We start from the raw sequence: 24,771 nt of genomic DNA on the forward strand, positions 1-24,771 counted from the left end.
ATGGTCAGATTACCGCAGCACTCACCTCTAACCCGATCTTGCTGCCTAGGGCATCGGATGTGGCTGATGGAGGCAGACACAGAGCAGCTGGGAAGCCAGACAGCCCAGCCTAAGGAGGGGCTTTATGCATTGCAGTACCAGCCCTTAAATTGGCTCCTAATTACATCAGCTGTTTTTGCAATAGGGGTGCTTTTAGGGGAAAGTAAAATGCAGACTTGTTATCTGTCAAATTCAGTACATATCACCTGCCCCTCCCTTCTTTCTTCTTGAGCTTCCTGGCAACACACAGCTTCAGAGCCACGGCTTCTGCATCCCTCAAGGCTGAGCAGGTCTGGGTCCCAGTGTCTCTCCAAGCCAAGGCCTTCAGAGTTCACCAGGACCTAGCTTTCTCAACCTCTCTTGTCTGTAGTCAGGATTACCACTGCTCTTTCTCTACCTTTATAGGAATCACCTTTCCGCTTAGTACTGATGAATAAAAATATTTTAGACAAGGTGAGTCAAAAAACCCTGTCCCTTTCTCCTATTTCTTTCTTTTTTTTAAATTAAAACTATTTTTTTCAGTAGTTGCGGCTCTTGGGCTTTAGAGCGCAGGTTCAGCAGTTGTGGCTCCCAGGCTCAGCTTCTCCGAGATACATGGGATCTTCCTGGATCAGGGATAGAACCCATGTCTCCCACATCGGCAAGCAGATTCTTACCACTGAGCCACCAGGGAAGCCCTCCCTAATTGTTCCTCTTTAAAATTCCCGATCATTCCTACCTCACATAGGAAAAGAAGACAGGGTTCCTCACAGCAGGCCCCAACCTTTTCGGCACTGAGGCCTGGTTTCGTGGAAGACAGTTTTCCCACTGACTGGGACAGGGTGGATGAGTCCAGGATGATAAAGGGGATCACATGTATTGTGCACTTTATTTCTAATGTAACGCTGCTGCTGGTCTGGCAGGAGGTACAGGTCTGCGACCTGGAAGCTGGGGACCCCTGTGTCCAGTGCGAATGTAGGTAGCTGGTGGCAGAGCCAGAGCTGGAACCAAGCTCTACTGTTTCTAGGTCTGCTGGCTGGTTCCTCTTTCTCCTAATTAGTTCTGTCTGTACCTCATCCCCAGTCCCAGCCTACAGTCATTCTGAGCCAATGGCTGACCCATGGGCTGGTTCCACCCTGCTCTATGCCCCAGGGTCTTGGCATCAATCAGGATGTTGAGATCAGGACCAGACCCCCGTGAGACTGAGGGACTGGGGTGGGTAGACAGCATCCTGCCTCCTTGGCATCTTATCACCCCTCTTCTTGGGCACAACTGCTTGTCTGAGCTAATTAGCTCAGCCCTGGCTAGACATGGGTAGGAACAGAGGGGGCGGGAGGGATGAGGGGCGTAAGTCATGAGGAAGGGGCCTGGGGAAAAGATGGGTGTGCCTCAGGGCACAGAGACAGAGAGCACATGCCCCCCGACACGCTGTGGGCCCCAAGGAGGGACCTAAGGAAGCAGTGCAGGGCCTGCGACTGGGGCCACAGGCTGGGGGAGGTAGTCACCGTAGCAGCGGGGCCTCCTTCCCAAAGGCCCTGCCCTGCCACGTGCTCCACGGTGTGGCGGGGCAGGCCGGCCCTGGGTTCGAGCCTGCCCCTACAGTTTGCTTGCTGTGACCATGGCTTTTCCCTTCACCTCTGAGCACTCAGCTCCTGATGCTGCAGCAAGGGGACCGCTCCTGCTGCTTTTGAGGGAGGAGACGGATGGGCCCCTGGGCTGGACACCTGACGTTTGTCAAGCGGAGTAAAATCGAAGCTTTATTCTCACCTAGACACACCAAGGACAAAGCTAGTGGCAGAAGCTGAGCTCTGCTGAAGAAAGAGATAAAGTGCCCGGTCCTGAGGTCAAGGAAGACTCCCCTGTCTGCACATGCCCAGGAAGGTTCCTTTGGGGTCAAAAATGGAGGGGGCACCACGCCATAATTAGTGTGGATATCCATCCATAGACCTCTGTGGAGGGATCCGTCTAGGCAAAAATTTGCGCACACATCTTGGTCCAAGAACGAGTCCAGTGTAGAGAAAGAAACAAGATAATGAGTCAAAGGTAAACAAAGACTTGGAAAGACTGTCCGATATAAGTGATTTAAATCCTTTCTTTACTTCACCGCTCACTCAGGACAGCTGCACTCCTTTCTGGGTATGCATTTCTGTCTTGCTTCCAACTTAAATAAATAAACTGCTTCTCTGCGTGTTCTCCCATATGTTGTGCTGTCTCTAATAATAAACTCTGTACCTGTTTTGCAGTTTTTACCTCCTTGAAACAGTTTTGCTTTCAAACTGGGATAAGAATCAGGGAACTTGGCTTCTGGACTCTAGCCCCTGGTGGACTGGCAGGTAGGTTCAATCCCTGGACAGGGAAATAAAATCCTGCTTCAAGACCCCTGTCCCTCCGAGAACAATCTCACGTGACTCCTGGAAGAAGCAAGGCCAACTAGGAGGCCTGAGCACAGTGCTCAGGGGTGAGAGACTGCTCTGTAATCAACACTGTTATTCTGGGGAAGACAAACTGAGATCAGTGTCTCAGACTGCCACAGAGTCCTTGGGGTCCCTCCAAGCCCTCTCGAGGTATTGGCTTCTGCTGAAAAAAGTAAGACAGCCCAAGTTTATCATTCTGGAGACACAGACTGAAGAATCTGACTCAGAGGATCAGAACAACAAGAAGAGGCGGAGGCTGGCCCGCTGCTCTCCTCCCGCGACTAGGATCCATGCCGGCTTTCTCCCCAGGAAAACCCACCTACACAGGACGCTCAGGGAGGGGAAGAAGACCGGTTCCTGATGACACACAGATGGCGAGGGTTGGCTTCTCCCCTCCTCACCGCGGGAGCACAGACCTCCCAACATACTATCAACATCTCACCATTGGGAGCACAGAGCAGCTTGGTGATTTTTTTTTTTTTTGTCTGCAGTAGCAAACAACAGAAATGACAGCCATTTCTAACTGCCTGTTCATCCAGCTCGTGGGTCAAGAACAAGTTCTGTCTCCAAGATGAGCTGAGAATTGGCCTGCCACTCACCCCCTGCTTCATATCCGGGTACAGCAGGGATGAAGGTTTCTAGAGAGAGCTTGAAAACTAGAGAGCAAGGCTGTGCTTTCTTCCTGAGCAACACTCTCTATGGTTCTCTCCGGGATCAGTAAGCACCCGTCTAGGGTGGAGGGCAGAAGCAGACATGTCTGTGAAACTTACACTCTGGGTTAAGGGATGTTCCAAAGGTGGCTTTTGAGGGCAAGAGGAAGCCCCCAGGACTGCATGCTTCCCGCAGCCTGGCCTGGGGTAGATTTATTTCTCTATGTGCCACTTGGGGAGCATGGTTAGGAAACTAAAAGCTCAGGAAATCAATCATATCCTCTGACAGCACATGTGTCCATGCTGCCTCATGGCCTCGCATCCACCTGGCTCTGGAGATCCGTGGCTGCCTGGGTTCTGTCTCTCCAAAACTGCACCCCTCCTCCTCGCAGTGCTTGTATTGTGTGTGTGTGTTTTATTTTAAATCCATAAGCTAATTGGTTTTCTGCAGGGCTAACTGAATTTCCCCAATTTAATTTGCAGAGATGCTCCCCAGGAGCCATTACAGCTTGCAATGTCCTCCAGATTGGATTACCGGCCTCTCCGGGGCTGCTGAGCTGAGTCGGAAGGTGGGGCCCAGCCCCATAACCTGATTACCTGAGCAGCGGAACTTCTTGCTCTTGATCTGGCTGATGCGCTTGTTGGCCAGCCGGCGTGGGCTGCTGCAGCGGGCCCCGCTGGTCTCAATGGGGTTTTCCTGCAGGTAGTCAGCCAGCCACCTCAAGTGGCAGTCGCACACGAATGGGTTTTGGGCCAAGTGGCTGCGAGAGGGACAGGAGTTCATTAGGGGGGCCCTCGGGACTCTGTTCTGCCACTGCCCCCCTGATATGAGTGCTGATAATACAGCTCCAGGCTCCCTCCCTCAGTGCCCCAGGAGGCCTCGGGGGGGGGGGGTGCCAGAGCTGCTAAGACAAGACCTCTAGACAAGACCTGGATGGGGCCCTGAGGCCAGCTGTTGGCAAAAGCCAGTCAAGGTGCAGCTAGCACCCAGTCTGGGACATCAGCCTTCCTAACCCTCCCCACCCAGGGGGGCACCTAGGTCTCTAACCTCACCCATGACACTGCTGACAGGCATAGTAAGCTGCGGGCTTAGGGTTTATGCGGAGAGTAGACTGAATTTTATTTTCCAAGCTCAGAAACACCCGGTGCATAAAGCAGCTGGTGTGGCATTGGGCACAGGACGGGTGTTCCATTTATAGTAGCAGGTTTTGCTGTTATTATCCTCAGCATCACAGGGGCGTCAGCACCATGGGCTCACTGAGAAAATTCTCCACAGCGCTGCGCAATGCTCAGCACGCGGTCGGGCTTCAGTGTGTGGCAGCTGTCCTTATTCTCTGTGGCTCCTGTCTCCAGCTCCAGGGGCAGTGAGGGCTAGATGACTCAAAAGGCCTCCAGAAACCCCCGGGATCGTGGTCGGGCCTGGCTCTGGGGTGAGGGTCTAAGCTGAGGGCTGGAGCCATCAGAAACACAGGCTGAGATCTGTACTCAGGTGTCATCTGTCTAATGGAACTGTTGATGAACATCTGCCGTTCTTGCCTGGAGAATTCCATGGGTGGAGGAGTCTGGTGGGCTATGGTCCATAGGGTCGCAAACAGTCAGACATGACTAAAGCAAGCTAGCACGCACGTATGCCATGCTTGGAAGTGAGGAACTCCTCTCAAAAGAGGGAGGTGAAATACCCCTGAACTCTGGCACAAGGTGCCTGTCCCAGAGACTTGGCTTTGTGGTGTGGAGAGGGACAGGCATTAGTGGGCAGGAAGGAGTTTTCAGCAGAGACGGAGCCTGCTCAGAGAGAATACAGCACCCAGAGTGGTTAAGACAGCAGGTGAGCCAGCCACTTGGCCTGGATTCAAATCCTACTGCTTAGTAGCTGTGCAACCTTGAATAAGTTACCTCACCTATCTGTGCCTTGGTTTCCTAACACAGAAATGGGGCATCACAGTAGCACCTGCCTCCTGGGGTGGTTGCGAGGCTTAGTGGTCTGGATACAGGGAAGCCATCCCACAGGGGCAGTGAGCATGGCGTGAGCGCTCAGGACAGGCCTGCAGTGCTGTCGCTAATGCTTTACTCGGGCTCTGGGGCTCCTCTGGGACGTGCCTGCTCTGCGTGGCTTGTGAGTGCACTCTGGGATGCTGGTGGCGGCCTGGGCCTGTGCTGGCACTCCTGACATACTCACAGTGTCTGGATGGCCTGCAGAGGGGCAAAGAGCCCCTTGCTGATGGTCTGCAGCTTGTTGTCGTACAGAGAGAGCAGGCTGAGGCTCTGCAGGTCCTGGAACGTGTTCACCCGCAGGCAGTTGATCTTGTTGGCATTGAGGAGGCTGCAGACAGAAGAGAGGCCGCTGACTCCCTCATCCCAGTGAGGCCTGCGGAGCAGGGGCGGGGCTGCCGGCCTCAGAGCATCCTCCTGACAGCCAGCCTCCCCCCCGCCCCAACCAGAGAAAGGGGACCTGCAGGCCTCCGGCCACGGGATCTCCTACCACACCCAGGCACCGGCAGCCGCGCAGCACGGATGCTGTGTGGCACACCAACCCCTTGAGCCTTCCCCTGCACCCACGCCCCTGGAGGAAGACTGGAAATCGCACCCTGCGTGCCCCACTTTCTACTGTAGAAGGCAGAGCCTCCAGGTCTCAAAAAGAAAGAAAGAAAGAAATCTTTGGCACAATTGCTTGGAAGCTTTAGCTGACTGACTAACAGGTAATTTTTATTCAGAAAATTCCTCAGAATTCTTTTGGATCACTGATTCCATTGGGAATCTGCTGAAAGCTGTAGGTCATCCTCCCAGAAAAAATTCAGCCATGGGTAGGCATGAGTGCACACACATACGCAGTCTCAATCTCTCTCACACACAAACACGGAAGGATCCCTCGTGATTCTGCAAATACGCCACGTGCTTTGGTCCAGGCCTTCTGAGCATACTCTCTACCCCTTTCATCTGGAGACTCCTTCTCCTCCTCTGTATCTCAGCTCAGATGCCACCCCCTTAGACCCGCCTACCCTGACCACCTCATTTCCAGTGTGACCCCACGACTGCCCGTCATAACCCCGTTTACTCCCTTCATAGCCATTCTCTCAACTTGTGATCAAAGGATATTTGTTGTTTATCATTTGCCTCCTACTCAAGATAGTACACAAATGATATATATTTTATTCTTCCCTTTATTCCTAGTACTTAGCCCAAGCACTTATTAAAAAATACACCTGGCTCCAGCTCTGACTCCAGGGGGCCACACTCATCTAAGGTGACACCGATCCCCCAGAGTCAGCCTTCCTATCCACGAGGGACCCCTCTTCGGCTGTGGCTTTAATTCTTCAGAACCCTGTCCCCACCAAAAACAAACAAAGCTGTAAAAGAAAGCTTTCTGGTGAAAGGCTGGCCCAGGAAGAGTGAAGCCTTGAGGATTGCAGGAGTGTTTTTCAGGACGTGGCTGCCAAGGCAAGCACTTTGGGTCCTAAAAACCCTTTATGATCCTAGACTGATGAGCTGTGCCCTTCAAACTCATGTGAAACTATTTCTCACTCGCTCTTGAATGAAAGTGAGGGGCTACTAAACTAGCCAGCAAAAATCTTGAATTGTAAAATTTTGTCTTTTTAACATTGGCCCAGAGCTTCCCTCCTGGGGAAGGACCTGAGAGATACATCATGGCTGGCTTGCCTCCAGAGTTCCTGGTGCCAAGGTCCAAAAGATTGGAGTTGGTAATGGAGGGGCTGCCGTGGGAGCTCAGCCAACCATGCCACCTCTCCACAGCTGCAGCTCCATCCTCGCAGGGGCCCCTGAGCATCCTGTGCGAGGCAGGCAGCTGCGGTGGTGACAAGAGGAAGCACCGCCTGTTTAATTTGGCTAATGATGGGCAGGGGTCCCAAGGGTTCTCACAGGTGGCCTCCTGCCTCGCAGTAGAACAAAAAGCTCACGTTACTAGAAGACTTTCTGTGTTTTCCAACGTGCTTTCCTGACATCCTCTTATTCTCACAGTCACCTAGGCAGAGGGGCAGAGCCAGCCTCACATGTTACAGGTGAGGAAACTGAGGCTGAGAGTTGGGAGAGAGAGAGGGGGGTTGTGCAAGGCCATGCATTTCCAAGGAGTATGCTGAAAGCAGTTATGGGAACTGAGGCCTCTGGAGGATTTCTTTCTTCTTTATGAGTGCTTTATCTACCCTGTCCATCTGTCTATCCCTTTGTAGCAATTTCCCCCCAAGAATTTCCTATGCTTTGTATATTAAATTTTACTCAAAGTCACTCCATTTGTTGGCAGGAGGCCGGGGGGAAGGCGGTGGTGGTGGAAGATGCTATGGAACAGAGAAACAGGGAGAAAAGAGAGAGAATCCAACAGGGCTAAACCCCTAAAGAAAAATAACGTAGGTGGTAAATGATTTGTTCCAAAGCTTGACATTCAGGGCCTTTTGAGGGAAATACTGAATGAGGTAAAGAGATTAGGTCAGAGGTGCTCATCTCATGACCTAAGGAGAGATACTCTCTGCAGCATCCTGCAACATGCCGCATGCAACTCTTTTCATCCAGCCCTCCCAGTGTGCTGAAGGTGGGGACAAAGCTACCCTGAGGTGTCACCTCATACCAGTCAGAATGGCCATCATTAAAAAGTCTATGAATAGCAAATGCTGGAGAGAGTGTGGAGAAGAGGGCACCTTCCTACACTGTTGGTGGGAGCGTAAATTGGTGCAGCAACTATGGGGAACAGCATGTAGGTTCCTCAAAAATCTAAAAATAGAACTACTATATGATCCAGCAATCCCACCCCTGGACATGTATCCAGACAAAACTGGAAAAGATACACGCCCCGCAATGTTCAGGAGGCATTATTCACAACAGCCAACACATGGAGACAACCTAAACGTGCATCAGCAGTGAAGGGATAGAGAAGATGTGCAGTATACACATATCTACACAGTGAGATATTACTCAGTCATAAAAAGAGTGAAATAATGCCATTTGTAGCAATACAGACGGACCTACAGATATCAAACTAAGTGAAGTTAGTTGGACAGAGAAAGATAAAACTATGATATTACTTATATGTGGCATCTAAAATATATACAAATGAACTTATTTGCAAGACAGAAACAGACTCACAGACAGAGCAAACTCATGGTTATAAAAAGAGAAAGCGTGGTGCGGACTGATAAATTAAGAGTTTGGGATTATCAGATACCAGCTACTGTGTATAAAGCAGATAGACAGCAAGGTCCTACTACATAGCACAGGGAACTATATTCAATATCTTGTAACAAATTATAATGGAAAAGAATGTGAAAAAGACCATATGCACACACACACTTACATATGCACACACACGTGTGACTGAATCGCTCTGCTGAACAACAGAAACATACAACACTGTAAACTAACTATATTTTAATTTAAAAACCCTGGATATTTCTGTCCCTCTCTATCACACACACACACACACACACACACACACACACATACACACACACACACACACAGAACATAAAAGATTTTTATTTTCTCCAGGAAAAAACCCAAAACAGACGTCCTAGTCACACTGGGTCTCCTGGAGGCAGTCACGGAGCAGCTGCCCTCTTTAGATAAGACATGTGCCCCGTGGGCCACCATCCTCACTGTTCCCTAGTGCTTGCCCCTCTCAAGTGGACTGATGCTGAAGCTGAAGCTCTGAGACTCTGGCCACGTGATGTGAAGAGCCGACTCGTTGGAAAAGACCCTGATGCTGGGAAAGACTGAGGCAGAAAAAGAGGCAGGCAGAGGATGAGATGGTTATATAGCATCATGGACTCAATGGACATGAATTTGAGCAAACTCTGGGAGATAGTGGAGGACAGAGGAGTCGGGCGTGCTGCAGTCCATGGGGTCTCAAAGAGTGGGACGTGACTTAGCAGCTGAACAACAGTAACAACAACTCAAGCTTATTCTCCCTACCTTGTCTGAGTAGGAACTGAAATTTGAGACCCGAGGGCAGATTCACAAAGCCAAACTGCAGAACTTGGTTCTGGGGAATGCTAGACACCAGATAAGGAGGGTGGCCGCGGGGAGAGTGGAGTGGCGTTCCGATTCGCCTTGAAAGGGCATCCAGATTGCAGGCCACTCTGGCAATGCTCCTCACCCATCAGGACTATCAAGCCTTCTTGTTTTGATCCAGAAGCTTTTTTGTTCCCCATTTCTCCTAGACCTCTCAGCCTAGAAAATGCTATTGTAAAGATGGAAGGCATCAAAACAACACAGGCTGGCACAATTAAGAGGCAAAGCTAGCGCGTGCAGCAGGAGCAGAAAGAAACACAAAAGGGCAGTGCCTCGGGGTCACTTACTCTCCAGGAACGCTTGGCTCCCTAAGGCGAGACACAGAGGTGCAGGGAGAGATAAAATTAAGCTGCTTATCCAGATTTAGATGCCCAGGACCGCCTCACTGATCCCCAGCAGCACCTAACAGCCTGTCCTTCTGTCCCATCTTCCTCTGGGAGGAAGGTTGGCAGCTACTCAGCTCAGTCTGGCTTCCATAAAAGGATCTCTGAGCTATCTGGAATGAGGACAAGAGCTGCAGGGGAATTAAAAAAAAAACAACAAACAGCCTAAAAATACTAAATAAAAAAACCCCACCCTATGATGGAGCAAAGAGACAGTAACTATTTGAAATGGGGTTCAGCAGTTCTGTAAGAAGTTAGGAACACAAGCCTCCTCCCTCTTTCAATGGAGGGATTGATTCTGTCTCATCAAGGCTGCTCCATCTGTCCCCATTCATCCCCCTTTGAGGAGCAGTGGTATAACTGCTGGGCGAATTAATAATAACGTAGCATTGTCTCGAGAGACTGCAGCTTTGTGAGCAGCCCTGTGTGAAAGGTCTTCCGAAGCACTTTTCACGTAGTGTTTCCTTTCACCCTCACAGTAGCACTACGATTATCCTCATTTTCAAGGATGAAGAAATTGAGGGTCAGAACGGCGGTGGATTTAACCAAGGTGATAGTGAAGCTCCAGTCTGAGTGCAAAGTTCATCTCTCATCCACCATATGGAGAGAAAAATCCATATTCTGCCCCTGTACTTGGTGGAAGGTATTCCCTGTCCCTAGGGAAGCTATTTTTGCTAGCTTGGGAATGCAGCTGGGCACACTTCAAGTTGATGGAGGTCTGGCTGGGTCTGGAAGACTGTTTGCCTCTTGGCTGTGAAGAGGCGTCAGGAGTCCCACGGGCTCTTAGGGAGTGCCCGGACCAGGTGGGTGGGATGGGATGCCCTCTGAAATGCCCACTAAACCTCCATGGGCACAATGGCAGGCTCTTCCCTGAGTGGCCTGCACCTGTGCCAAGCAGGGTCTCAGCCTTCAGAGCCCACTGACTAAATGCTGACTGGGGAGCTGGTACGCTTGGCCCTGTACTCCCCTCACCTGGAGTCTCACACGAGGCAGACCAGGGGAGAGTGAGGAAGCAGAGACAACAGCTTCCCTTATGCAAGACGGGATGCTCCGGTTCACCTCGCACAAGAGACAGTACTCAGGGTCCAAGCTTTGATCCCCAGCTAGGTCTCAGCTTGACGGCCTGGTGGATCCAGTGAGGGGAAGGGCTTGGAGGTATATTCTGTTCATTAATATTTCCCCAGAAGCAGATCCAACCATCTATCGGGGCCATCTGCTCCTAGACCCACCTTGCAAAGGAAACCCAGAGGCCATATAAACAGAAAAGAGATGGAGGTTGGTGGGGAGGAGGGGTTGAGATGATCCAGTCAGGTGAACCTGGGGCCACATGACCTAACAGGTAATAAACACTACGTGTGATCAGGAGCTCTCCCAGCCCTTTACAAATATCAACTTGCAGAATCTCCCAACAGCCTCAAGAGGTAAGTGCCCCCTCCGTCCGACAGATGATACCTCTGGCACACGCCAAGTTTAAGTACCTTTGACTGCAGTGGCACAGCTAGCAAGCAGTAGGTCGAGATCTGGACCCATGGTATTTTAGTTCAAAGACTTTGCTCCTATTCCGGCTGTGGGAAGCGCCTGCGGCTTATGGGAGGAGCTGGAAGTAGGGTTTTTGTGGCCCCTCCCATTGACTTAGTGATGATTCTATAATGAAATGAAAGCAGAGAGCCATGCTCCCCTCAGAGGAGATCAAGGAGAGTGGAGCATGCACACATCCCCTTCTACATTTACGTCTGACCATTAGCTCTGTGAGGCACTCTGCTACCCCCTCTTCACCGAGCATTTTCAGCTTCCACATATGTTCCATGCCAAGGGGTATTAGCACTCAGCCCATTGACTAACCAACCTAACAATGCTGCTGAGAGATTATCCTTTCCAGAAGTTGTTGCCTTCAGAAAAAGCAAGGTGGGCAACAGAATCCATGGAGAGTGTCAGAGCTGGAGTGTGGCAGGGGGAGAGAGATGGGAATAAAATATCCAGAGTCCTGGGTCTGGGCTGAGGAAGGGCCCCTGCCTCCAGGCCTGAAGCGGGATCAGGCCTGGCTGGACCGGAAGAATCCCAGGGGCTTCCATCACTCACAGCAGCTTGTAGCCTCCTCCACTCAGGGTCCAGGTAATGGGAGGAGATGGGCCACAGAAGGGAAGTGAGGTTCACCCTGACCCCCACCCTCAGTCTCCTGAAAGAGGCCACAAGTTTGGGGTTCACTTGGCAGCAGCTGCTTTTTCTCATGACTGGCTCTGCTCCCGTCTCTGGCTACAGGGGCAGTAATGGGACAGAGGACCACTGAGGCCCCCTTTCTAGCTACCACTCTTGCCCACATCCTCTCCTCCTTTAAGATTCCCCTGAGCTTACAGCCTTTGCCATGAGGTTGAGAAAACACCAACCTCTGGAGTCAGATTTAATGATAAATTGCATCAAAATCACCTTGGCAACGCCAGTGGTTCACACATTGATTCAGTGGCCTGAGCTCTCATTTGAATGATATTTATATTCTCCACATCTGCCCACAGGTCTGCGGAAGACAGCAGTTTAAGGCTATTCCCCCTACTTATACTGTGTTTGTCTGCAAATGCCAAAAGCATAATGCAAACCCTGATGCACAAGGTGTTCTTAGGAAACTGGTGTCAAGAAAGAGGGTAGCGGCCACGTCCTGGAGAATAAGTGAAGCCCTCCCGGGACAGACCATGGGACAGGAGGATGAGCCCAGCTTCCGGCCAGGAACCTGGGTGCTTCATGGAACCTCCTTTTCTCAAAGTGAGGCTGGCGGGGGAGGGGAGGGCGAGGTCAGTTTCTGTTTCATAAACACTCAGGTATTTATCATGCTATGGAGGGGAAAGATGGTACCGACGACCTCAGGGCGTAACCCTTTCTCTGTCTCCTCCAGTAGGGGAATCATTTTTCAAGAATAGGTCACAGGGTTCATGCCCAGTGGTGAGATTGCTGGATCATACAGAGATGTGGATGGACCTAGAGTCTGTCATACAGAATGAAGTAAGTCAGAAAGAGAAAAACAAATACCGCGTCTTAATGCATATAAATGGAATCTAGAAAAAATGGTGCAGATGAACCTATTTCCAGGGCAGGAAAAGAGATGCAGGCATAGAGAGTGGCTATGTGGGCACAGTGGGGGTGAAAGAGGGCGGGAAGAGCTGGGAGATTAGAACTGACATGTCTACGTGTACGCGTGCTAAGTCACTTTAGTCGTGCCCGACTCTTTGCCACCTTATGAACTGCAGCCCGCCAGGCTTCTCTGTCCATGGGATTCTCCAGGCGTGAATCCTGGAGGAGGTTGTCATACCCTGCCCCAGGGGATCTTTGCAACTCAGGAATTAAACCCGCATCTCCTGCATTGGCAGGTGGGTTCCATACCACTGAGCCACCTGGGAAGCCCCGGACATGTATACACTGCACTACCACAATAGGCAGCTAGTGGGACGCTGCTAAAGAGCACAGAGAGCCCAGCCCCTGTGGGATGGGATAACCTGGAGGGGTGTGATGGGGTGGGTGGGAGTGAGGTTCAAGAGGGAGGGGACATATGTACACATACAGTTGATTCACTTCATTGTACAGCAGAAACTAACACAACATTGTAAAGCAATTTTATTCCAATAAAAAAAGGAATGGGTTGCAAAGGCTGTGCTATGAAAACAAAAATCCACTGTGTGTCCCTGTGAGTATTTCCCACTATTAAGCACTGGCATAAGCTATTAGTGAGGATGCCAATTAGGGGAGCCATTCTGGACCCCTGATTAAGCTGCAGTGTTTAGAGTTGACCCCCTTGTATCTTCTAAAATTTTTCTTTAGAATTAACCCTCTGCCATCCCCAAACTCTTTATCTACTAAGTGTAATAAGGGCCACTCTCTTATCTTAGAATAAACATGCTCTCATCCCTCCCATATGAAATATGAGGGATTTATTTTGACCTTTGGTAACCTCCTGAGGCTTCCCAGGTGGCTCAGTGGGTAAAGAACATGCCTGCAACGCAAGAGACACTGGAGATATGGGTTCAGTCCCTAGGTTGGGAAGATCCTCTGGAGGAGGAAATGGCAACCCACTCTAGGAGTCTTTCCTGGGAAATCCCATGGACAAAGAAGCCTGGTGGATTACAGTCCACGGAGTCCCAAAGAGTCACACACGACTGAGCAAGGCAACCAGAGGGAAGCTGAGATACTGACAAATCAGACAAGGGAGCCAGCACCTGCTCTCAGGAGGTGGAAGGCTTGTGTGATCTGGTTTGCTCCTTTCTTCCCCAACAGCTACTAGGGTCACACTTGCCTATCTGATTGCTACATGGTTCTGAATCAGTCCTTTAAGAGGGATGTACCCTTTAAGAAGGATAAACCATTCACTCAGTGACCAAAGCATAGAATGATTCCAGAATTTAAGTCTCCCTAAGAGACTCAGCTTCCCTTGCTGCTGCTGCTACTGCTGCCAAGTCGCTTCAGTCATGTCCCACTCTGTGAGACCCCATAGATGGCAGCCCACCAGGCTCCCCATCCCTGGGATTCTCCAGGCAAGAATACTGGAGTGGGTTGCCATTTCCTTCTCGAATGCATGAAAGTGAAAGTGAAGTCATGTCCGACTCCTAGCAATCCCGTGGACTGCAGCCCACCAGGCTCCTCCATCCATGGGAACTTCCTGGCAAGAGTACTGGAGTGGATTGCCATTGCCTTCTCCATCCAGCTTCCCTTAGGAAGCTCCAGTTACACAAGAGAGGGACAAATTCCTCCCTCAAGAATGCAGGACAAGGCTTCCCTAGTGACTCCGTGGTAAAGAATGCGCCTGCCAATGCAGAAGTCATGGGTTCAATCCCTGATCCGAGAAGATTCCATGTGCTTTGGAGCAACCAAGTCCATGCGCCGCAACTACTGAGGCCCGTGTACCCTACAGCCCGTGTTCTGCAACAAAGAAGCCACCGCAGAGAGAGCCCTGTGTACCACAGCTGGGGAAAGCCTGCGTGCAGCAAGGAAGGCCCGGAGCAGCCAAAACCAGTGCGTGGCAGGGACTTTCCTGGCCAAGACGCCACACTCCCAGTGAAGGAGGCCTGGGTTTGATCCCTGGTCATGCTGGAGAAGACTCCTGAGAGTCCCTTCGACAGCAAGGAGATCAAACGAGTCATTCCTAAAGGAAATCAGTCCTGAATATTCACTGGAAGGACTGACGCTGAAGCTGAAGCTCCAATACTTTGGCCACCTATTGCAAACAGCCAACTCATTAGAAAAGACCCTGATCCTGGGAAAGGTTGAAGGCTGGAGGAGAACGGGGCGACAGAGGGCAAGATGGTTGATGGCATCACTGACTCAATGGACATGAGTTTGAGCAAACTCTGGGAGATGGTGAAGGACAGGGAAGCCTGGCGTGCTGCAGTCCATGGGGTCACAAAGAGTGGGACAGAGCTTAGCAGCTGATCAACAATAACAGGGAACTAGGCTACTAAGAGTTCGAATGGCCCAACTAAAGATCCCACGTGCCTCAGTGAGGTTCTGCACGCGGCAAAAAAGATCTCACTGCAACTAAGACCTGTGCAGACAAATAAATTTAAAATAATAATAATAATAAAAGGAGCGCATTACAAAGCAAGTCTGCTTCTACTTCTGGAGAGAATTCTCATCATCTCACCTCAGCCCAGTCTTTTAAAACAAGCAGCTTCTTGATTGCCCTCTCACTGAGTTCAGGGCAAACTTTAGTGGTCTGAGGACAGTGAACTCGAGGAAAGTGCCCCAGGAGACAGTGGGCCCATGATTTAGACTGAGGCTAACAACAGGAGCTGAGTTCCATGGTACTTCCTCTTTGGCTTGAGCCAGTGAGGAATTCTTGTTTTGTGTATCACCAAACTAGCTGTGCAGATTGACCCACGACTGAGTCAGACGCAGAAGTCTGGCAGGGACTCCGCGGTCAGAGTGTTCGGGTTCCAATGCTCCATCACTTACACACTGAGAGACAATGGCCAAGCTACCTACATCATCAGTTGCTGAGTTTCTACATCTGTAAAATGAGCCTCTCAACAATACCTTCCTCTTGGCATGGTTGTAAAGGTTAGATGAGGTGATGTATATGAAATTGCTTAGCACAGGTTCTGGAGCGTATTAAGTCTTCAATAAATGTTAGCTGTTATTAGCAGTAGTAGCTGTACTAGTGAAATAGCTGGTAAGGGAAAGTGACCTATAGGGAGTTAAGTTCTGCTCACTGCCCTGTAATTGGCAGGTTGCTTGGAAAACTCCAAGACCCTTCAATGGTCTTGCCTGCCTTCCAAGAAAATCAAACAGGTGCCTGGGTTGTCTTAACTTCTCCCAGCCCCAAGACAGTCTGGCTTGGATTAAGACCTCCTGGAGCAGGTTTAACATCGACTGGAGCCAGGATTTATGTGAAAGCTTCCACCTCAAACGACTGCCCACCCCACCTGAGTGTCTCTCCCATGTGTGCCCTGTAATCAGTGAGCACTAACTGAATGAGCTGACCCCTCGGGAGCTGTAACACTGCAGCCTGATACCGCCCATCCAAGGAAGAAGTGACAGCTCTGGAGACATGCTCGCTGCTTGCTTCCCTGCGTTAGAGAGGGCCAAGTCCTGAGCTGCAAAGTCACAAATCCGGGGGCATTTTGGCCAGACATACACTCAGGACCACAGTCTCCAGGAGCCAGGGTGGGCAGGGGAGCGGTGAAGATGTAAGCCTTCACACCAGGCTTCCAGTGGTAAAGAGGGCAGATGAAGCCTGGGAGAAGAGGACAGCTCACGTCTCAGGCGGTCAGAGCTGGGAGTACACACCCAGGGGCGTGTCCTGTCCTAACCGTGATTCTGAGATGTCTCCATGTGGGGAGTTTCAGTTCTCCGCAGCTTACAGTGGAATCTCTCAGCACACTTCTTGCCCAGCTGGGCCCCTGACTTGCACCCTAGCAGCCTGTTTCAAGGAAGAAAGCTGGCAGATTCATTCACACCCTCAAAGATCATACGGGTTGTTCGAACTAAACAACAAATGTGTGTTTATACAGAGGTAAGTCTGTACTTTAAAGTCCGTAGTCAGTATTTATGCAGATGGAAGTCTGCAGGAACTGTAGGATTAATTACGGGGAGACATACTATTTTCAAACGTGAAGAATATGAGAATAGCCTTTTCTGAGTTTTGCAGAAGCCATGACTGAAGTTTAGTATAAGAAATAGCTGGAGTCCCTTTGCTGTCCACCTGAAACTATCACAACATTGTTCATCAGTTATACTTCAATATAAAATGCAAAGTTAAAAAAAGAGAAAGCGCTTCCCGACCTTTTCAGTTCGCCAAGAGAATTCACCACGGAAACCATCAGCACAAGAGCAGCAGGGTTTGGGCCAGCGTGTGCGGGACAGGATTCTACACCAGCTGGGGGAGAAGCTGTCTGGGAAGCACTGAAGATTTTGGAACTCCAGCTAAAGGAGGTGACTCCTGCGAGGCTGACGCCCAGAAGACAGGGTATTGGACTTGTGGTCCCTTCCCAGGGCTATTGAAGCTTGTTCACGGAGACCTGTTGGCTGCAGCCTCTGAGAAACTCTGAAGACTCAGTTTCCCATTAGTGTTGGCCGTCTGCCCGAAGCAACAGGGCATGAAGATGACCCAGGAGGGATGGGTACCTAACAGGCTGGCCTAGGGTAGTAGGATGGCCGAAAAGTTTGGAGACACAGGCAAAGAGGGGATGGGCAGGCAGGACAACCAGCTACAACACACCTGCCTATTATGGGTTGAGCATGAACCCTGCTTATTGTACTACAGTGTGCTGGCCGTGAACTAGAGCGGCTGTCTCTTGTTTACAGTCATCTTTTTACTCTAATTTGATGTGTACGACATGGAAAGTACGGGCACATGGGGATTTATAAAGAAGTGCCAGCTATCTTTAAAATGGTTAACCGACAAGGTTGTACTATATAGCACAGAGAACTCTGCTCATTGTTAGGGGGCAGCCTGGTTTGAAAGGGAGTCTGGGGGAGAACAGATGCATCTATTCATATGGCTGAGTTCCCTTGTCCCGCTGAAGCTATCACAACATTGTTAATCAGCTATACCCCAATATAAAATAAAAAGTTTTTTTTTTTTGAAATGGCCAGAAAGGAAACATCCAAGATCATTTTGGATGACAGACACAGCTTGGCTTTTTGCTGTTGTTTTCCAGTCACTAAGTTGTGTTTGACCCTTTGTTATCCCATGGTCTGCAACTGCCAGGCTTCCCTGTCTTTCACTATCTCCTGGAGCTTGCTCAAACTCATGTCCGCTGAGTTGATGATGCTATCCAACCATCTCATCCTCTGTTTTCCCTTTCTCCTCCTGCCCTCAACCATTCCCAGCATCAGGGTCTTTTCCAATGAGTTGGCTCTTCACATCAGATGGCCAAAGTAATGGAGCTTCAGCTTCAGCATCAGTTCTTCCAACGAATAAAGTTGCTTTGTGATGCAACCATAGTTTGAGAGATGGAGAGAGAAGAAAAAACACAAAACCCTGGCAGAAAACTCTCAAGTCAAAGGAAAGGAAATTTCCCAGACTAGCAGGGTATTCTAATCAGCGCCTTCTTATCGGAATGTCTCCAGTCTAACAAGGAGAAATCCAATCTACCGAGGGCAGAACGCTACATTAGATTTAATCAGAATTGCTCAACACCAGGTCAGAGCCCAGTGACGGCTACAGTTGCTGGTTCCTTCTGGAAAGTGAGGAACTTGAGTTGTGTCAACTCTCGGTCTTGAGAGCAGGGGGAAGCTTTGTCTTCACTCCCAGATATTCAACTCCATCAGCTCAAAGTAACGAGATGCAACCAGAGTTTCTTCCTGGCCCATGCAAAGCTCTAGTCATCTTATGACTGCTGCCAGCTGGGAGCTGGATCCAGTTCCTTTTTTAAAAAACATGCATTCAGGACTTCCTTGATGGTCCAGTGGTTAAGAATCTGCGTTCCAAGGCAGGGGACGGGGGTTTGATCTGTGATCAGGGAACTAACACCCCACATGCTGCGGGGCAACCAAGCTCAGATGCCACGACTGGAAAGAAGCACACATACCACAACGAAGCTCCTTAGCGCTGCACCTGAGAGCTGCCACAGCCAGATGAAACAGCAGATGCAGGAACAGAACAGCGGCGGGAAACACAGCCCCCGAACACGCATGCCTAATACTTCTGCTATAGGCCCTGCACCGTGCTAGGCACTTTGATGCATGCTATGTTTCTCCTTAATGCCTACAAGGGCATATAGCTTTCAACAATCAAAACATGACTGTAAAAGGATATTTACCCCAGCCCAGTGAAACACAGTACCTCCAAATCTCCCTCTAGGCCATCCTATTGTTATCTTCTGGCAGGGGATTAATAGGTACAGTCAACTGGCCTTCTGGTGGCAGTTATAACTTAGATTTTCTTTGCTCCAAGCAAAGAATACCATCTGTGAAACCCCCCAGCTCCCTGCAGAGCCCTGGCGTGTCTTTCTAACAAATAGCCACAAAGGCCCACCTAGGGCTGCGAGCCTTGAACACTGATAGGTACACAGAGCCACACAGAGGGAGACAGACACGGAGACAGAGGGGTGCAGGGCTGGACAAAGAGGAAGCAGGGAAAAGGACACAGAATTTGCTTTCTCTGGCTTTCCTCTTCACGGAAACAAGCCTGCCCAGTGCTGTGATGGATGCACTGTCTGAAAACTAGCTGGCCACCTCATCCAGGCGTGATTCATGTGCCGATACTGTGTGAGGAGACTCTGTCCAGGGCACAGAAAGGGTAGAGAGCAGAAATGTGGGAAGAAAAGGCTAAAGGAAAAGCCTCACTTCCTTTTTCTTGAAGAGTCTTGGGCGTCCCCGTGTGAGATGCACCGTGGACTTTCTTCTATCCACCCTTGCTCCTGACTGCCCACCCATCCGGAGATAGAACTTGACTACGTTGTCAGCAAGCTCGTGATGGTGCTTCACTTAATGGCACACAGGAGGCAGGAAGGGCCCAGGCCCCTTCTGTAAGGGGCCTGCGACTTGGAGGTGATTTTACAAGGGAGCACGTATAAGTGCGCGCGCGCGCACGCACACACACGTGCGCACACACACACACAAACACACTCATCTGTACTCAGATGCATGCCTCTGATAACACACATCTTGTGCTATTCAGAGGTGTGGGGGCCTTCTGAGCCACAGGACCATGTAAGCTCTTCTCCAGCTTCCACACCCAGTTTCTGTGTGATTGAGGGCAAGTCATTTACCTCTCTGAAACTTGGTACGGTCCATTGCTCACAGGATACTCAAGATCATTTCCTAATACCAATAGGAATTATGATGTGCAGACATGGATGTGTATACACACATGTACACACACACACACACACTTCCCACACCCACAGTACATGCGTGTAGATGCTATGGCTACCTGATCACAAACCAGAGATAATTCTAGCCTGATTATAAAATCTTCAAATACAAGATGAGCTAAATTCCTTTCCTTGTCTCTCCACATCCGAGTTCACTTACTGTCTTCAAACATTTAAGCTCAAATGACCAGAATGAAATAAACGCAAATAAATAATCCCAGGGCTTAAAATTTGAGGCAAGAAATCCTCCTTTAAATTAAATAAACACTTCCTCCCTCAGCCATACCTTTCCCAGATAGAGTCACAACAGTGACTGACTATGCTCCTAATTATTTCACTGCCCCACCCCTACCTCCTTCAAGGTCACATGTCTACCATCAGCTCTGTTTCAGCCTTAGTATCGGAATACAGTGCATGAATATTTTAGTTCCCTAAATTCTGAGCAATATTGTGGATTCGACTCTGGCTTAATTTCTAGCCCCCCAAGCCTGAGGGTAGTGATTCTTGTGTGGGTCAGGCTCCCAAGCTGCATCACCTCGCTTGTGTCCACTGACTTCAGCCTTCCCCTGCCAACTCCTTGGCTCTCTTTCCACCAATATGAGGCGGTGGAGGTGAGGGGTGGATAGCTCAAGACAATTTCTTTTTTCCTTTTAATGAGCACAAAGTCAAAAGAAGAACACTACAGAGCACAGCTCAAAGTTTGCAGAAAAGAGCCTGTAAACAGTTCTAGAGACAGTATTAGTGACAAAGTTCCTACTCACAGCAGCTGTAGGGACACCAGCCCATCAAACAGTCCCTTGGCAATCTCCGTGATCTTGTTCCCGTAGAGCACCCTGGGAAAGAGCAGAGGGGACAGTGGTCACCGCGGGTGAGAGGCCGCTGTCACCCCTTCACGCAGGAGGTCACCACCTCAGCCCACTCCGGTGGCATCTCAGCATCGCCTTCCCCAGCCCGCCTCTTCCCTCCTCCTCACCAGTGAGACAGCAGGCTCGCGCCTCTGAGGCTGGAGGGGCAGGCCGTCTGAGAGGCGAGGAGGAAGGGACTCCGTCCTCATCTCCTCCTGGGCAGCCCCACTCAATAAGGAACCCACAATAGGAAGACACAGTCCCTTTGTGGTGTCTCCCAGAGCTGCTAATATGACTCACACCCTGGCAATAAACAAGACGTGTGGGAAGCCAGCCAGCCCTGTGTTTTCTTGTCTTCAGTGGGTATCGATCAGGCTGAGCCCAGCCTACAGAATGTTTCCTTTTAATATCCTGTTCCATCCTAAGAAATTCCTGAACTGAGTCCTTTAATCATCCATCTAGACAGGGCTTTGGATATCTGAGGTCCTACCCAGATGGCTCAAGGACTGCTGAGTCAAGGACTGGCTCTTTGGAAAAACTAGGGAGTAAGGAACTTTAATTGCAGTAATAGCAGCTTCTACATTCCAGCCTCTTTTTTCTATTCTCTGAGCTCCAGGAAAAAAGGAATTCTTTTTACCCTTCTGTCTTCCAGCCTACGGAGTCCCTCACACGGGGTCTCCTATTCAAGGGCTGGTCTCTGGTGACTTCTAACGCACCAGAAGCGTGGGGAAGAAGTCTCCTGAGTCTGGCTCTTCCGTAGACACTGCTGGCTTCTCTCTGCTCTCATCCATGGCACAGACGTTGATGATCTCTTGGGTCCAGCCTCCTCTGAGATGGAGGGAACTTAGCTAAGAAAGATCTTTTAAAAAAATGTTTCCCTCTCGAGGCCTGGAGCACACTGAATTAACCCAAGATTTGATTCCCGCTCAGACTGCAAATCCAGGCTGTGGCGTGTCTTTGAGGAGGCAAAATATTAGGATGAGGAAATGGTAAATGGAAGAGATAAACCCACCCCCCATTTTCCAGACTCCACCGGGAGAGAGTAAGTGTCCCGCTCAGCCTGCGGGTGTGTTTCATTAATGTTTCAACAAGTTAATGACTAAATAAAAGTCAGCACGATGGCCCAGGCTCCCATTTGTAATTCATATGACTGTCTCACTGCTCACTGTGCCAAACGCGGTAGCATCACTGTGTGCTCGGCTTGGCGGATGGCAGACCCTCCAGTGCAGCAGGGGCTGGGGGAACGACGGGCAGGGTGGGGAAAGGGGGTCCTTGAATCACAGGTCCACGTGGGGTGTGCCTAAGTCTCAGTGGGTCGAAGCCACTCTCTGATGGCTAATGTGGGCTGTAGTCTATGTGGGGGCTTCTGGGCATAGACCTGTCTGCCTGTATCTTCAGCTCTTTTCCTGGACTTCCCTTCCCTCCTTTCAGATCTGGGCTTAAACACTCATCCTTGGAAGGTTCTCTTGAATATCTCAGTTAACATTTTCTTTCTTTCTGCATTTGATTTTTTTAAATTAAGTAACAATTTACATACATTAAATTAGTCATTTTCTATCACCTATTTTTTATTACCTCATCCCTTTTCATTATGTCATGTTATATTATTATACATTTATTTATTTTAAACATTTTCTGTGTGTCCTCTGCAGCCCCCTTTAACAGATTAATAGATCCCATGTGTGTGATGACATCATGCGGACTGTTCATGGATGGCTCCCTAGAGCTGAAAACTGAACGGGATCTAACATAGTAAACGCCTGTTTGAGAGAATAATGAACAGGTATGGGGTAAGGCTTTCTTGCCCTTTGCTTTGGCCATTCCTCACTCTGGGCAGGGTGCGTTGTTGTTCAAAGCTCCCTGAGGCCAAGACTTGTCTGTTGTCTGTCCAGTTCACGGCCACATTCTCAGTGCCTGAAAGGCTGCTCAGTACATAGTAAGTGTCTGTTGAATGGATGAATGCATATACTGGGAATGAGAAGGACTTCATTTAAACAATGCCCTGATAGAGTTCAGAATTAGCTAGCGGCATGCCAATTTCCCATTTGGCAACCAGATTCTGAGTTTCTTTTCCTGTAGGACAGGAAGCGTCTCACTGTCCTCAGCAGGCTCCCAGACCCCAGCAAAGGGGGAGCAGACAGACGGGGACAGGGAGGCGGGAGCAGGGAGAGGAACCCGGGGGCAGACGGCCTCTCTCCCGCCTCCTCTGTGATCTTCAGCACAATAAGCAGACACTAATCTTACACACAATCCTGTCTTTGATATCCCAACCAGATGTTCTACCTGATAAATGAAACTAATTTACTCCGCCAGCAGCAGGCAACAGCTGAATCAAGAGACCTCCCTGTCTCCAGCCCCTTCCCAGCGGGATAAGGCCAGGTGGGGGAAAATGTGTATCTTGTTACCTGCCCACTCATCAATTAAACAAATAGGTTGCACAGAGAAACAAAGCACAGACAGCTCGCCTCTGAGCAGCCTTACCCTTGTCAGGTAGGGCAGGTCACCAAATAATACAAATATCAGCTGATGATACCTTAGCTGTATCTTATACTTTTCATGTTATCTCAGGATGCGGTATAGATGGGGATCGAGAGCATGGTTCTGGAGTCAGACTGCTTGGGTCTAAATCCTGCCTTTCTCACTTGTTACTGTGGACTCTGGATATCCAAAGTTAAATTTGTTTATTCAACGTGCCTTTTTTTTTTTTTTTGCACAATCACTATGTGCCAGGTACTGTTTGAGGTACCAGAGATTCACCCAGGATCGAAAGAGACAAAACCCTCTGTTTGTGTGGAGTTTAGATGACCCAGTTTTTAGATGAACCATCAAAGACAGATGAGGACAGGTTTCATATTTTAGGTCCTTGTGAGGATGAAGTTTGCAAGCCTTCTAGAAGAGTACCAGGTACACAGTAAGTGCTCAGTAAGTACTGCCAGGGATTGTTGTGACTGCAGTCATGAACGCATTTCAGGCAGGAGAGGTGTCACTGTGCCATTTTGCCAGTAAGGGAACATGCACACAAGATGCACAATGGTCCTTGTGCCACAGGGCAAGTCACTGGCAGGGTCAGAACAAAGCTCTATGCTTTCCTGCGCCAGAGGGTCTCCGAGCCCCTGGTAGGCACAGCTTTGGTTCCATCCAATAGCCTGCTTTCAGGTTTCAAAATCCAACAAAGGCTTACAGGATGGGGTTGATACATTCTCAGAACAATAGCCACGAGTTTGGTTTGGAGAAAAAGCCTTAAAATCAGAGGAAGAAAATGAGATCCTCCCTAGACAAGGCCACATGCATGGAAAAAATGGGCACGTGGTACTAATCATACATTACAATCCTCTCTCTCCATCTCCCTGGACAGGGCTGCTGAGGCGGGAGGATGTGGTTGGAGGACAAGATGCATTCGAATTAGAAGCCAATAACTAGGAAGGCTGCTGGGCACTTAATCAATAAAAATAATGCATTTGGGTTGTAGAAATATTCCCCAAGATCAATTTCCCCCGAAGAAATATTTGTTTCTTTTACCAGGTTGCCACAAGTGTGTAAGGGAACATAAAAGCTTGATAAACACCTCCTGGAAAATATGGATGCATCCTTCTCCCACCCCCACCCCACATGCCTCTGCTCCCCACTTACAGTGACGTGAGCGACTTCAGACCCTGGAAGGCATCTGGAGCAATGTCCGAGATCTGATTCTTGCTGATGTCTCTGAAAAATTAACAGGAAAGTCTGAGAACACAATGGCCATATCTGAGGGGTGGACCAAGCATCGCAGGTATACAAAATGATGAGGATGAATTCATCAGTCAATTTATTTATTTATCTATAGTGCGAGAGCAGCGGCTTAAAGATCATTCAATTCAAATGCCTCATGATAAAATGCACTATCTATGTGTATCACTCTTCTTGGATTTCAAAGCACGCTTACTCGTGGCACCTTGACTTTGACATACGGCCATGCACACAGCAGCCTTCACTTTGCAGGTGGGAAATGGCACCCAGTTAGATGAGGGCCTTATCGTAGGTTGCAGAACCAGGCAATTATAGCATAAATGAAGCAAAAGCCAGCTTTGCCCAAACATAGCCCGGGGTTCCTGTAAGCCTCCCCTTCTTGTGTAATGTCTTGGCAAATGCTTATTTTTCTCCCCCAAAGTCCT

General features: G+C 49.6%; 1 protein-coding gene across 2 annotated transcripts in view; it reads right to left on the reverse strand.

The window, feature by feature from the left end:
• SLIT3 (slit guidance ligand 3) overlaps window positions 1-24,771 on the reverse strand; it is a 722,678-nt gene that overhangs the window by 110,190 nt on the left and 587,717 nt on the right. For both annotated transcript variants that reach the window (XM_068990416.1, XM_068990417.1), the window contains exons 11-14: window positions 24,251-24,322; window positions 20,537-20,608; window positions 5,259-5,402; window positions 3,680-3,843 (exon numbers count right to left, since the gene is read on the reverse strand). In XM_068990416.1, coding sequence (XP_068846517.1) covers window positions 3,680-3,843; window positions 5,259-5,402; window positions 20,537-20,608; window positions 24,251-24,322 — 452 coding nt within the window. The remainder of the gene's footprint in view (window positions 1-3,679; window positions 3,844-5,258; window positions 5,403-20,536; window positions 20,609-24,250; window positions 24,323-24,771) is intronic.

Source organism: Capricornis sumatraensis, chromosome 18, assembly GCF_032405125.1.
Source record: "Capricornis sumatraensis isolate serow.1 chromosome 18, serow.2, whole genome shotgun sequence".
Taxonomy (NCBI): Eukaryota; Metazoa; Chordata; class Mammalia; order Artiodactyla; family Bovidae; genus Capricornis; species Capricornis sumatraensis.